General features: G+C 42.8%; 1 protein-coding gene across 1 annotated transcript; it reads left to right on the top strand.

The window, feature by feature from the left end:
* Positions 1 to 2,503: 2,503 nt before the first annotated feature.
* LOC141099686 (uncharacterized) lies at positions 2,504 to 3,405 on the top strand. The gene has a single exon (XM_073587647.1). It carries the CDS (start codon positions 2,648 to 2,650, stop codon positions 3,350 to 3,352), a length of 705 nt encoding a protein of 234 aa, XP_073443748.1. The 5' UTR covers positions 2,504 to 2,647; the 3' UTR covers positions 3,353 to 3,405.
* Positions 3,406 to 13,076: the final 9,671 nt, after the last annotated feature.

Below are 13,076 nucleotides of genomic sequence, written 5' to 3'. Positions count from 1 at the left end.
TGCTCATTAAACCCAAGGGAAAACCCGTGGGCAGTAGACGCTCTACAAATCCCGTGGCGGTTCAAACTAAGCTACGCCTTTCCCCCGATAGCGTTAATCCCGGCAGTGGTAAGAAAGATAAGAGACGAGCAAGCCAGAGTAATCCTCATAGCCCCGTTCTGGCCAAAAAGACCGTGGTTTTCACTACTACAAAGGATGTCTCTCTCGGACCCGTGGGTACTGCCAGAAATTCCAGATTTATTAGCTCAGGGGCCGATATTCCACAAACAAGTCAAGGGGCTCCATCTGACGGCGTGGAATTTGAGAGGGCGCTTTTGAGAGATAAAGGGTTTTCCCCGGGGTTGGTGACTACTCTAATGAAAAGTAGGAAACCAATAACAACCAACATATATGGCAGGACGTGGAAGAAATTCCTTCAATTCCTGGGAAAACCGTTAGGTCAAGAACCCCCAATCAAGTCCATCTTGGAGTTCTTGCAGGCAGGCTTACAGCTAGGCCTGGCGGTTAATACCCTAAATGTACAGGTTTCAGCGCTGGGTGCATTATACAATTGCAACATAGCAGCAGACAGATGGGTAGCCAGGTTCATAAAATCTTGCCACAGATCTAGGCCAGTTTCCTTACCGAAAATAGCTCCATGGGATCTAAATCTGGTACTGGAATCCCTTACGAAGGAGCCGTTTGAACCCATACAGCAGATTTCAACTAAAAATCTCACCCTAAAAACCATCATTTTGGTAGCTCTAACGTCGGCACGTAGAGTTAGTGACCTGCAGGCCCTTTCAGTCAACCCACCATATACCCAGATATACCAGGATAGGGTGGTGATGAGAACAGACCCTGCTTACTTGCCGAAAGTAGTAACTAACTTTCACCGAAATCAAGAAATTGTCCTCCCTTCCTTTTGCGAGAATCCGAAAAACCCAGGGGAGGAGAAATTTCATAGCCTAGACGTTAAAAGAACCCTAGTAGAGTATATGTCTATAACCAGCCAGTGGAGGAGGTCCCAGTCCCTATTTGTAGCCTTCCAGGGTGCTAGGAAAGGTTATGGAGTGTCAAAAGGGACTATTGCCCGATGGATTAGGGAGGCCATTAGTGTAGCCTATTCAGCTAGTGGCGTCCCGGTTCCTGACGGCATCAAGGCTCATTCCACCAGAGCCGTGGCGACCTCCTGGGCTGAGAAAGCAGAGGTGTCAATAGATCAAATTTGTAAGGCCGCTACCTGGGCCTCACCCTCAACTTTCTTTAGACACTATAGACTAAATCTATCCTCCTCGGCTGACTTGACCTTTGGTAGAAGGGTGCTGCAAGCGGTGGTCCCTCCCTAAGGTGTTCGAAGTCTCCAGAATCTCTCATGTGGTGCTGTCATGGGTGAAGGGAAAACCACCATGGTTACTTACCGGTAGCCGTTTTTTCCGGAACCCATGACAGCACCCGTATATTTCCCCCCCTTTTCACCGTTTGGGTGTGCACAATAGCCGGGTGTATTTGTGTGATGTGGTGTTGGATAAATATGTAACTAACCGGGAAGTCCTCTCAAGTGCTCTGTAATCCAACTGAAGCGGGGGAGAGGTGCCGCCCCTTATGTTTCAGTAGGTTCCTGTCCTGGCGGGGCGGATCCCTCTCTCATGTGGTGCTGTCATGGGTTCCGGAAAAACCGGCTACCGGTAAGTAACCATGGTGGTTTCATGAGTTTTAATTTTTAAAAAATTCTGTGGAAGCCTGGCTGAAAAGCAATGTCAGACTTTCATCTGCTCATTTTCATAGATTTTTGATTTATTTCTACTTTTGTCAGATTAAAGTTATTTCTGTGACAATTGTGGGTTTTTCTGTCATTAAACGAGGGGTACCAACAATTTTGACCACGTGTGTAGGAGGAGTGAATATTTTGACTCCACAGCCCCTTTCCGGAAATTAACACGCAGTGGATGTTGGAGTGAAAATTACACATTTGCCATTTTATTACCCAGCACATAGTGCCCAGATTGTGCTCCAGGAGACACACACCACAAATTAAGTGGATTCTTCTCACTATAATATTGCTAAATACAGGAATCCTAAATGTTGTTTGCGCACACTGCAAGACTCCGAAGTGAGAGCGGATTTTGCAGGATTGGTTTATGGAAACCTTGTTGCTTTTCAACAGCCTTTGAGCCACTAATAGTGTGGGAACCTCTGTTTTTCCATTGACAGATGATGGACCTGAGTGGGGACTTGTTTTTGTGAGATGAGAATTGGTATTATTTTCGCCTACATAACATTGATTGGTTTCTTTTTATTTGATATTTGGGAGGCAGAATGAACCAACAGTTGAACACCGCACACTACTGGCTCATCCAACAAGATTTTCTATTAGACTGTGAACTCTCATTGTCTTGGTAAATAATTAAAGTTTTTTACATAGCTTGCCATTTTTATGGACAGTTCAAGTAAAAACGTTCAAAGATATAAAACTCAAGGATATTTTATTAAAAATAATTGTTTTTTTATTTTAGCAGATGACTGTACCAGGAGATCAGAGGGACAGCTGACATCTTCAATTTTGAAATCTGATGATCTTGAGATCCTACAAGATACAACTGAAGTGATTGCTATTACTCCAGATATATCATCATCCATTCACAGCAAAGATCTGTCATCTGGTCCTATGAAACAGGTCCCATCTTCTGATTCATTACTGACTACTAAGAAAAATCAAAGTCACAAAAGAGGCAATAAAAAACAAACTGCTCCTAAAGCAAAGAAGTCATTTTCATGTTCAGAATGTGGGAAATATTTTGCACGTAAATCACTGCTTGTTGCTCACCATAGAACTCACACAGGGGAGAAGCCTTTTTCCTGTTCAGAATGTGGGAAATGTTTTACACATAAATCAGATTTTGTTACCCACCAGAGAACTCACACAGGGGAGAAGCCTTTTTCATGTTCAGAATGTGGGAAATGTTTTCACAAAAAAAAACTTTTTCTTATTCACCAGAGAACTCACACAGGGGAGAAGCCTTTTTCCTGTTCAGAATGTGGGAAATGTTTTAACCAGAAATGGCATCTTGTTAGTCACCAGAGAACTCACACAGGGGAGAAGCCTTTTTCATGTTCAGAATGTGGGAAATGTTTTAACCAGAAATGTAATCTTGATATACACCAAAGAACTCACACAGGAGAGAAGCCTTTTTCCTGTTCAGAATGTGGGAAATGTTTTAACCAGAAAGGGAATCTTAATGAACACCATAGAACTCACACAGGGGAGAAGCCTTTTTCCTGTTCAGATTGTGGGAAATATTTTAACCGGAAAGCGCTTCTTGTTAGACATCAGAGCAGTCACACAGAGGAGAAGCCGTTTTCATTTTCTTAATGTGGGAAATATTTTACTTGGAAATCAACTGTTAATAAACATTAGAGACATCACATAGGGGAGAAGCCTTTTTTATGTTCATAATGTTGATATAGTTTTAAAGGCGAGTACTCTGGCAGCTGTGCTCTGCTTGTGAGCAACGCATTATGTCCCTGCCATGTGCTGCTTACAAGCATAAAGCAGTTGCTGGTATCAGAGCAGGATTCAGCAAGGGAGCGCCGGGTAGGTAAGTGTAATGCTTTTTTTTAATGTTTTGTGATGGGGCCATGGATACCAGGATGGGGCCAATTATAAGGATTGGGCTATGCATACCAGGACTGGAATGGGGGGCCAGTCATACCCGAATAGTGATGGTGCCCTGCATACCAGGATAAGGATGGGGGCCATGCATACCAGGAGCGGGATGGGGCCAATCATGCCAGAATAGGGATGGGACCCTGCATACTAGGACAAAATGGGGACGCTGCATACCAGGATAAGGATGAGGGCCATGCATACTACGACATGATGGGAGCCCTGCAAACCAGGATAAGGATGGGGCCATGCATACTAGTATAGGGATGAGGGATCTATGTATACCAGGGTAGGGATGATGGGACCATATATACCAGGATATGGGATATTAAGTACAGAATAAACCACAATTTTTGCTTCAATTTTTTTTCCTAATTTCCTCTAAACCTAGGTGTGTCTTATAGTCCAAAAAATACAGTATATATATCTTTTTTTTTTTTCTCAGTGAACTCATTCCTCACGTTTGACCTCATTAAAATAAAAACACACTACACTGGCGGGCCGGCTCCACTTCAGTGGTGTTGAGACTCACGGTCCCGGGGCTAATGTGAGGTTCTCACATCACACGAGCCCTGCACCCAATCAGCGGCAGCTTCACTGCTCCTTCCTTTGGTCTGAACATCAGCAGGAAGCCAGGGCTGCGGCTGCTCTCTGACGGCCTCATGATGCTTGATTTGTCCGAAGGTGGGGACAGTGATGTCAGCGCTGATTGGGCACAGGGCTCACATGACATAAAAACCTCAAGAGACCCCAGAAAGCAGGTACCGACAACGTTTTCAAACATCAAAAATCCCACACGGGGAAAAGTCATTATTATACCTAGAGTGTGAGAAATGAGTTACAGGAAAATCGTATTTTGTGGGCCATCAAAAATAACTCAGACGAGGAGAACCTATATATATTATTCACAAATTGTACAAAAACATGATGCACGCGGCGTGTGTTCAAGAATGATATATTATATGGGAGTTTTATAGAATAAACCAAATACCAACAGAAAATAAACGACCAAAAACAAACATTTATCAGTAAAATTAACTCATCTTAATTAGGTAAAGTATGAAAGAATTGTGCCATTTTCCGATACCCGTCGCATCTTCATTTTTCATGATCTTGGGTTGGGTGAAGACTTATTTTTTTGTGGACCGAGCGGACGTTTTTAATGATACCATTTTGGTGCAGATACGATCTTCTGATCGCCTGTTATTGTATTTTAATGTAATAGTGTGGCGACCAAAAAAACTTAATTCTGGCATTTTTTACGTTTTATCTCATTACGGCATTTAGTGATCGGGTTAATTCTTTTTTTATGTTGATAGATCGGGTGATTCTGAATGCAGCAATACCAAATATGTATTTTTTATTGTTTTATTTTAAATGGGGCAAAAGGGGAATTTGAACTTTCATATTTTTTTTTACTTTTTTAATATTTTTATTAACTTTTTTTTTTTTTTTTACTTTTGCCATTGTGAAGACATACAGCAGTGTTCCTTAATTAACCAGACAACTATTTTTAGCAAATAAAGAATAATAGAATGTTATCTGTATGTTGGCCTTAATTTTAAGTGTTTAATTTCTAGTTGGTCAAGAAAACAGACTTTTGTTTGTAAGTCGGTAATATTGACTTTTATTGTGCGCTTATCCTTGATCACTAGTGATGTTTGCTGATATGCTAATTATGCATTGTGTTATGGAGCCAGTTTGTTGACTTCTAAAGCAGAGAGGGAAAAACTATGCAAATAGTTTAATCAAGTAATGCTACTTGTTCTCATCTCCATTCTTACCCTTTATGTAAATACTAAATGAGGGACACTTGTTAAGTGTACAAAAAGAATAACTACAATGTCCCAAAACCTAATCCAAAAGGGCAAATCACGCAAATCCGTATCACAAATCCCATCAATATAAACATGGAACAAGGAAGAAATCCCAATAATATTAAAAATTCATTTTATTCAAAAATTCTAAAAATGACAAAAGCGTAATGCCGTAATAGGGGACACCGTACACACTTAAGTAATCATGATGAGACAATGTAAGACTGACATGTATGAACCAATTACATGACAGTACATATCAATTCTTATATCAATAATTATAATATTTATTCCATACAGTCAGAACCCATATACAATGTCTGAACAAGATCAATGATATCCAAAATATCCCTCCCCTAAGGGTATAAGGGAAACCACTCAGAGGCTAAAGGCATATATACTATAACCGTGTAAAATAACACGGACACAATGAGAACGTCAAGAATCCTGATCATAAATATGACGATATGCACAGAGCACAAGGAATGAAAAAGTAATATTACCTCTAATTACAAGTGTGATCCAGCGTCCCCTCACCCCGACGCGCGTTTCGCCGCCTGCTTCTTCCGGGGGCGTCAAAGAATTAAGAGTGGTGTACTTAATTATTTGTACCAACTGTCCAACTGGGGGGTCTGTATGTGGGAGAGACAGGGCAAAAGCTTAGAACAAGGATGAATTCTCACAACTACACAATAAGAGAAAAAAGAATAGATCTACCTGTGGCAAAACATTTTTGTAGCCCTGATCACAGCACCATGGACATGAAATTACTTGTATGAAAAAGGTAACTTCAAATCTCAGAGAAACAGAAGGATCTGGGAGTATAAACTCATGACAGTCTTTGACACTCTCAATGCAGGAATGAATGTGTCACATGGATTCATGTCTAATATCAATTAAGGAATTTTCTCCTCAGACATTGTGGGGCATCACAACACAGAACCAGACCCCTATCAGGGGACAATAAAACTTTCACACTCCTAATCTATGAACTGTTCCAATATTTATGGCCACCACTGTTTATCCCTCCCCCATAATGATAGTTCTACTTCACGTCATTTGTCTTACCTATTGCATTATGTCTGTGCTATGTGATTCTTCAGATTTTGTATTACTCTATGCCTGAAGAGACCTGAGTAGTCTGGAAAGCTTGCAATGTGTTACCATCTTTTCAGTTAGCCATTAACCCCTTTACTCCCAAGGGTGGTTTGCACGTTAATGCCCGGGCCAATTTTTACAATTCTGACCACTGTCCCTTTATGAGGTCATAACTCTGGAACGCTTCCATGGATCCTGGTGATTCTGACATTGTTTTCTCATGACATATTGTACTTCATGTTAGTGGTAAAATTTCTTTGACATAACTTGCGTTTATTTGTGAAAAAAATGGAAATTTGGTGGAAAATGTTGCAATTTTCCAATTTTGAATTTTCATGCCCATTAATCACAGAGTTATGTCACACAAAAGACTTAATAACATTTCCCACATGTCTACTTAACATCAACACAATTTTGGAACCAAATTTTTTTCGTTAGGAAGTTATAAGAGTTAGAAGTTGACCAGCCATTTCTCATTTCTACAACACCATTTTTTTTTTAGGGACCACATCACATTTGAAGTCACTTTGAGGGGTCTATATGATAGAAAATACCCAAAAGTGATACCATTTTGAAAACTGCACCCCTCAAGGTGCTCAAAACCACATGCCAGAAGTTTATTAACCCTTCTGGTGCTTCACAGGAATTTTTGGAATGTTTTAAAAAAGAAATGAACATTTAACTTTTTTTATAAAAACTTTACTTCAGATCCAATTATTTTTTTTCCCTAATGGTAACAGGAGAATTTGGACTGCAAAAGTTATTGTGCAATTTGTCCTGAGTACGCTGATACCTGATATGTGGGGGTAAGCCACTGTTTGGGCGCATGGTAGAGCTTGGAAGGGAAGGAGCGCCGTTTGACTTTTTCAACACAAAATTGGCTGGAATTGAGATTGGACGCCATGTTGCGTTTGGATAGCCCCTGATGTGCCTAAACAGTGGAAACCCCCACAAGTGACCCCTTTTTGGAAAATACACCCCCCAAGGAACTTATCTAGATGTGTGATATGAACTTTGAACCCCCAGGTGTTTCACTAAAGTTTATAGCGTCTGGGCGTGAAAATATGAAAATCATTTTTTCCACAAACATGATTTTTAGTCCCCAATATTTTATTTTCCCCAGGGTAACAGTAGAAATTGGACCCCAAAAGTTGTTGTCCAATTTGTCCTGAGTTCACTGATGCACCATATGTGGCAGAAAACTACTGTATGGGTGCACATTGGGGCTCGGAAGGGAAGTAGTGACGTTTTAGAATGCAGACTTTGATGGAATGGTCTGCGGTGTCATGTCACGTTTGGAGAGCCCCTGATGTGCCTAAACAGTGGAAATCCCCCACAAGTGACCCCATTTTGGAAACTAGACCCCCCCAGGGAACTTATCTTATTTAGATAAGACCCCCCCTGGGAACTTATCTAAATGTGTAGTGAGCACTTTGAACCTCAAGTGCTTCACAGAAGTTTATAACGTAGAGCCATAAAAGTAAAAAATATTTTTTTCCACAAAAATGATATTTTCTAAGCCAATTTTTATTTTCTCAAGGGTAGCAGAAGAAATTGGACTCCAAGAGTTATTGTGCAAATTGTCCTGAGTACGCTGATACCCCATATGTTGGGGTAAACCACAGTTTAGGTGCATGGCAGAGCTCAGAATGGAAGGAGCGCCACATTTTACTGTTATGGTTTGCAGGTGCCATGACACACTGGGAGAGCCCATGAGGTGCCAGAACAGCAGAACCCCCTATAAGTGACCCCATTTTATGAATTACACCTCAATGAATTCATCTAGGGTTTGCAGTGATCATATAGACACCATGGGTGTGTCACAGAATTTTATACCATTGGGCAGCCATGCGGAGAGACTCGGGAGGACCGGAGCACTATTTGCCTATTCAAGTGAATGGGTCTGTGCACATGTCAGTGTGTTTCCATGGACCGTGTGTCCATGAGCAAACCACGCTGACGTCCATTTTTAATGTCAGCATGGGCCACAAAACAGCATACGTGCACACATAAATCACATGGATATCATTCATGTGACACGCATTGGCACCGGGGAAGAAGCGTTACAGTAAGCGCTGTTCCCCAGTGCCAGGTGCTGAACACGACTCACCATTCTCCCCTGCTTGTGTCGATCTCCGGCACAGTACCAGTACCAGAAATATCAGGACATGTGAATGAGGTGCTATAGCGGGTTTTTATGCTTGGCAGCTGTCACACACTAAAAGATGCTTTTCATTGTAAAAATAGTTTTTGCATCACCACATTTTGAGAGCTATAATTTTTTGATCGCTTTTTATTCTGATTTTTGGATGCAGAATGAAGAAAAACCATCAATTCATGAGTTTCTTTTGGGGGGGCGTTTATACCGTTCCAGGTGTGGTAAAATTGATAAAGCAGTTTTATTCTTCGGGTCACTATGATTACAGCAATACCTCATTTATATCATTTTTTATGTTTATACAATAAAAACTATTTTATATAAAAAAATAATTATTTTTTCATCGCTTTTTTCTGAGAGCTATAACTTTTTTATTTTTCCGCTGATGACACTGTATGGGGGCTTTTTTTTGCGGGACAAGATGGCGTTTTCAGCGGTACCATGTTTATTTATTGATCACGTGTTTTTCCACTTTTTGCTTGGCGGTATGATGACAAAGCGTTGTTTTTTTGCCTTTGCTTTTATGGTGTTCACTGAAGGGGTTACCTAGTCGAACAGTTTTATAGGTTGGGTCGTTATGAACGTGGCAATACCTAATATGTGTACTTTTACTGTTTAGATTTTTTTTAATTCAAATATTTATTTAATGTTAGAATAAATATTGACTTTTTTATTTTCTATTTATTTTTTTTATTTCTACAATTAGTTGCATGTTTTTTTCATTTCATTCTATCTTTTACACTTTGTCCCACCATGGGACAGTCATTTTTTGCAGGCTGATCGCTTCTATGGCAGGCAGATGAAGCAACATCCCCATGTTATAGAACAGGGGTGGGAATCTTCTTTCTTCCAAGGGCCATTTGGATATTTATACCATCCTTCGGGGGCTGTACAAGCTCCGCCCACAAAGTACATCCTGACTCTGGCACTGGTTTCATGACTTAATCTTTCATTGCATGCCCTTCAATGTTCAGTAGTGAACACTGTGTGTGTGTGCTAACAGAGCAAGAAGAAATTAATGAGCTTCTGGCAATCAAAATACAGCTCCCTGCCCAAGAATGCAGTCCCTGAGAATCTGCTCGGAGGCCTGATAAAAGGTCATCGAGGGCCGTAAATGGCCCTGGGGCCTGAGGTTCCCCACCCCTGCTATAGAAGCTGTCAGCGCTGCACTCAGTGCCCTGACACTGAGAGACCGCCTGACTTGCACTGCGCATGACCAGGAAGTTTCTTAGCTCTGGTCGTGACAACATCAGGTTACCATGGCAGTGATCGCGACCTTGCGTCACGTTGTGGGGTCTCCGATCCAAAGGCAGAGGGACTGTCAGACCTCTGACTGCGCCAGGAATGCTGTGATCATGTTCGATTGCAGTATTTTGGGGGTTAAAATGCCGGGAGTGGTCTGTGACTGCTCCTGGCACTTAGTGCTGGGTGTCAGCTGTGAGAATCAGCTGACACCCGGCCACGATCGGCCGCACACCACCTGTGTGCGCGGCCGATCACCGAGACATACTATTCCGTCAATGGTCAAATTGGCTCAGGGCACATGGACGGAATAGTACGTCTGATGTCAGAAAGGGGTTAAACACAATACCACCCCTCTTATTTATTGTATTACGCTGCATTAGAAACTAAATAATTACGGTATGATGAAAATCAGCTTAAAGTTTCATGGAGCAATGTCTACCTTTCCCTCTTACCCCCCTTAGTTCGTATGATCCCTATTTTTTGTGCTTCAGTTTTCCTTGGTTTTTCCTTTTCTCTAGGAGCCAAGTCATATGTGACGCCCCTATCACCGACTCTATGGTCTCTGCGCTGACTGTAGGACTTGTAGCTGTTTAACATTTAATAATTCATTGGTTATAAAGAAGCTGTCTGGTTGAGTTATGAAACGAGCCGTGTCCTCCTGATTCTCCCCTTCTGAATTCAGAGCTGACAATGACAATTTTACTTGTCCCTTGTTTCTACGAGATCTACAAGTTTTCCTTTTACCGCTACATGTTATTGATACATAAAAGTTTCAGGACTCGGAAACATTATTTTTGCAAATATAAAGATGCGTAATATTTTGTTAGGCCAATTGTCTGATACTTAGAGGAAGCTTAGCAGCAATTCCAATATCTAAGACATATCTAAACACTATTACGGATTACAGTCACAGAAATTGCATTATAAGCTGTGGCCCTCATTCAGTGACAGCTCTTTTTCTTGTCTCTTGTACTCCGGCACCGGGTCATCTCTTACAATGGTCCAACGTTATCTACAAGCATTGGTGGATTCCATTGTCCTTGATCTCTTTTTTCCATAGGTGCAATATCTTGGTGAAATCTCTCACCGTGCTCATCGCTCACGACTTCACAGTTTGGTTGAAAAATGTCTTGATGCGAATGTAAGAAATGAATCTTTAAGGACATGTACAGCCAAGATCCTGACACAGTGCGGAAAATAAGTATTTGATACGCTGCCGATTTTACAAGTTTTCCCTCCTACAAAGAATGGAGAAGTCTGTAATATTTATCACAGGTACACTTCAACGGTGACAGAAAATCTAAAAATAAAAAAAACAGAAAATCACATTGTATGATTTTAAAATAATGAAATTGCATGTTATTGCATGAAATAAGTGTATGATCACCGACCAACCACCAAGAATTCAGACTCTCTCAGACCTGTTAGTTTTTCTTTAAAAAGCCCTTCTACTCTGCTGTGACCTGTATTAATTGCAACTAGTTTGAACTTGTTGCCTGTATAAAAAACACCTTTCCAGATAATCAGTCACACGTCAACCTCTCCACCATGGCCAAGACCAAAGAGCTGTCTAAGGACACCAGGGACAAAATTGCAGACCTGCACAAGGCTGGGGTGGGCTTCAGCACAATAGGCAAGCAGCTTGGTGAAAAGGCAACAATTGTTGACAAAATTATTAGAAAATGGAAGAAACACAAGTTGACTGTCAGTCTTCTTCGGTCTGGGGCTACATGCAAGATCTCATCTCGTGGGGTAAGGAAGATTCGGAGAAAGGTCAGAAATCAGCCCAGAACTACATGGTAAGACTTGGTCAATGACCTGAAGAGAGCTGGGATCACAGGCCTGGGCCTGCTCAGGAAGTGTGCACAGCTAATCAGCTACCTAGTGTTCACTGGTGGATACAGACTGACCTGCAGGTAGCCGCCAGGTACCACTCCGGGGCAGAACCCAATATTGCAGCTGCAGACCCCAGGGGTCAGGTTCGCTGACACTGAATAGGGATAGGTCTCTGTTCAGACTAGTAAGTTCTGGTACCTCTACAGAATGGTTACTGACACTGATTAGGGCAAGGTTAAGACACTCTGGTCTATGATACTGGAACAGGGTTTGGGCGAACACAGACCAGATGACAATGTTCAGGCACTGGCCACTCATGGACAAGCTTCAAGCACTGGCCGCTCCGGGAATGAGATTCAAGCCATGGCCTTTCTGGATCCAGGAGACTATGGATACAGGACTTGCCACACCGGAATGAGTTTCAGACACTGGCTGCTCTGGGACCAGGGTATGACGGATTCAGGACTGGCCACACTGAGGCAAGGAATACAGGTTTAGGACACTGGCCAAACCAGGACCAGGGGACCTCATAACTCACTAGTAGTACACCTTACTGACTAATGATTCTACACGTTGCATGGCGAATCCCTAAGGGAGAGGGAGTCTTTTATATAGGATGACTCCCAGCAATTAGCTGGAAGCCATCTTCCAGGTGTAGTAATTATACTAAATATCTCTGAGCAACAAGCTAAGAGTATTTAGTATTTATTCGGACTCCCATGACAGCACCACGAGAGAGAGGGGATCCGCCCTATAGGAACAGGAAACCTACAGATACAAAAGGGCGGTACCTCTCCCACGCATCAGTTGGTTTCCTGTTCCTGAGGGGACGGGATCCTACAGAAGAATGGGATCCCAGGCCGGCCAGCCGACACCGGTAGCGAGGGGGTCTCCTACCTCGGCTTGGTTCGGATTTTCTGGAAGACGCCACGGTGGCCCAGGATGGGTGTCACGGCGGTGGCGTGGACAGCAGGGAGCGGCGTCCGGAGGATGGCCGTCTCCGGAATTAAGCTGCCGCCGGTAAGTATTCCCCCCCCGGGGATTCCCGGCTCCGGCGGCGCAGATAGGTTGCCAGCGCTGTGCAGGGGGCTGCGACCGGGCGCTGCTCCGGAGCTCCCGGGCGTCCCGCGGAGCTTCCGGCGTTTCCGGGGTAGCGGTGATGTCAGGGGGCGGGCGGAGGAGGCGCTTCCGGGTCAGCACGCTACTGCGCATGCGCGGCGATCCCAAGATGGCGGCGCCCATCGGAAACACCGATGGCGCGCGGTGGGGCGCCAGC

This window comes from Dendrobates tinctorius, unplaced genomic scaffold (assembly GCF_039654945.1).
Source record: "Dendrobates tinctorius isolate UK_male_01 unplaced genomic scaffold, ASM3965494v1 ptg000101l, whole genome shotgun sequence".
Lineage (NCBI taxonomy): Eukaryota > Metazoa > Chordata > Amphibia > Anura > Dendrobatidae > Dendrobates > Dendrobates tinctorius.
This window is presented reverse-complemented; position numbering and strand designations above follow the sequence as displayed.

Bases quoted from the DNA above. Each gene is read 5' to 3' on its own strand.
- LOC141099686 (XM_073587647.1), top strand. From the start codon at position 2,648: ATGAAACAGGTCCCATCTTCTGATTCATTACTGACTACTAAGAAAAAT.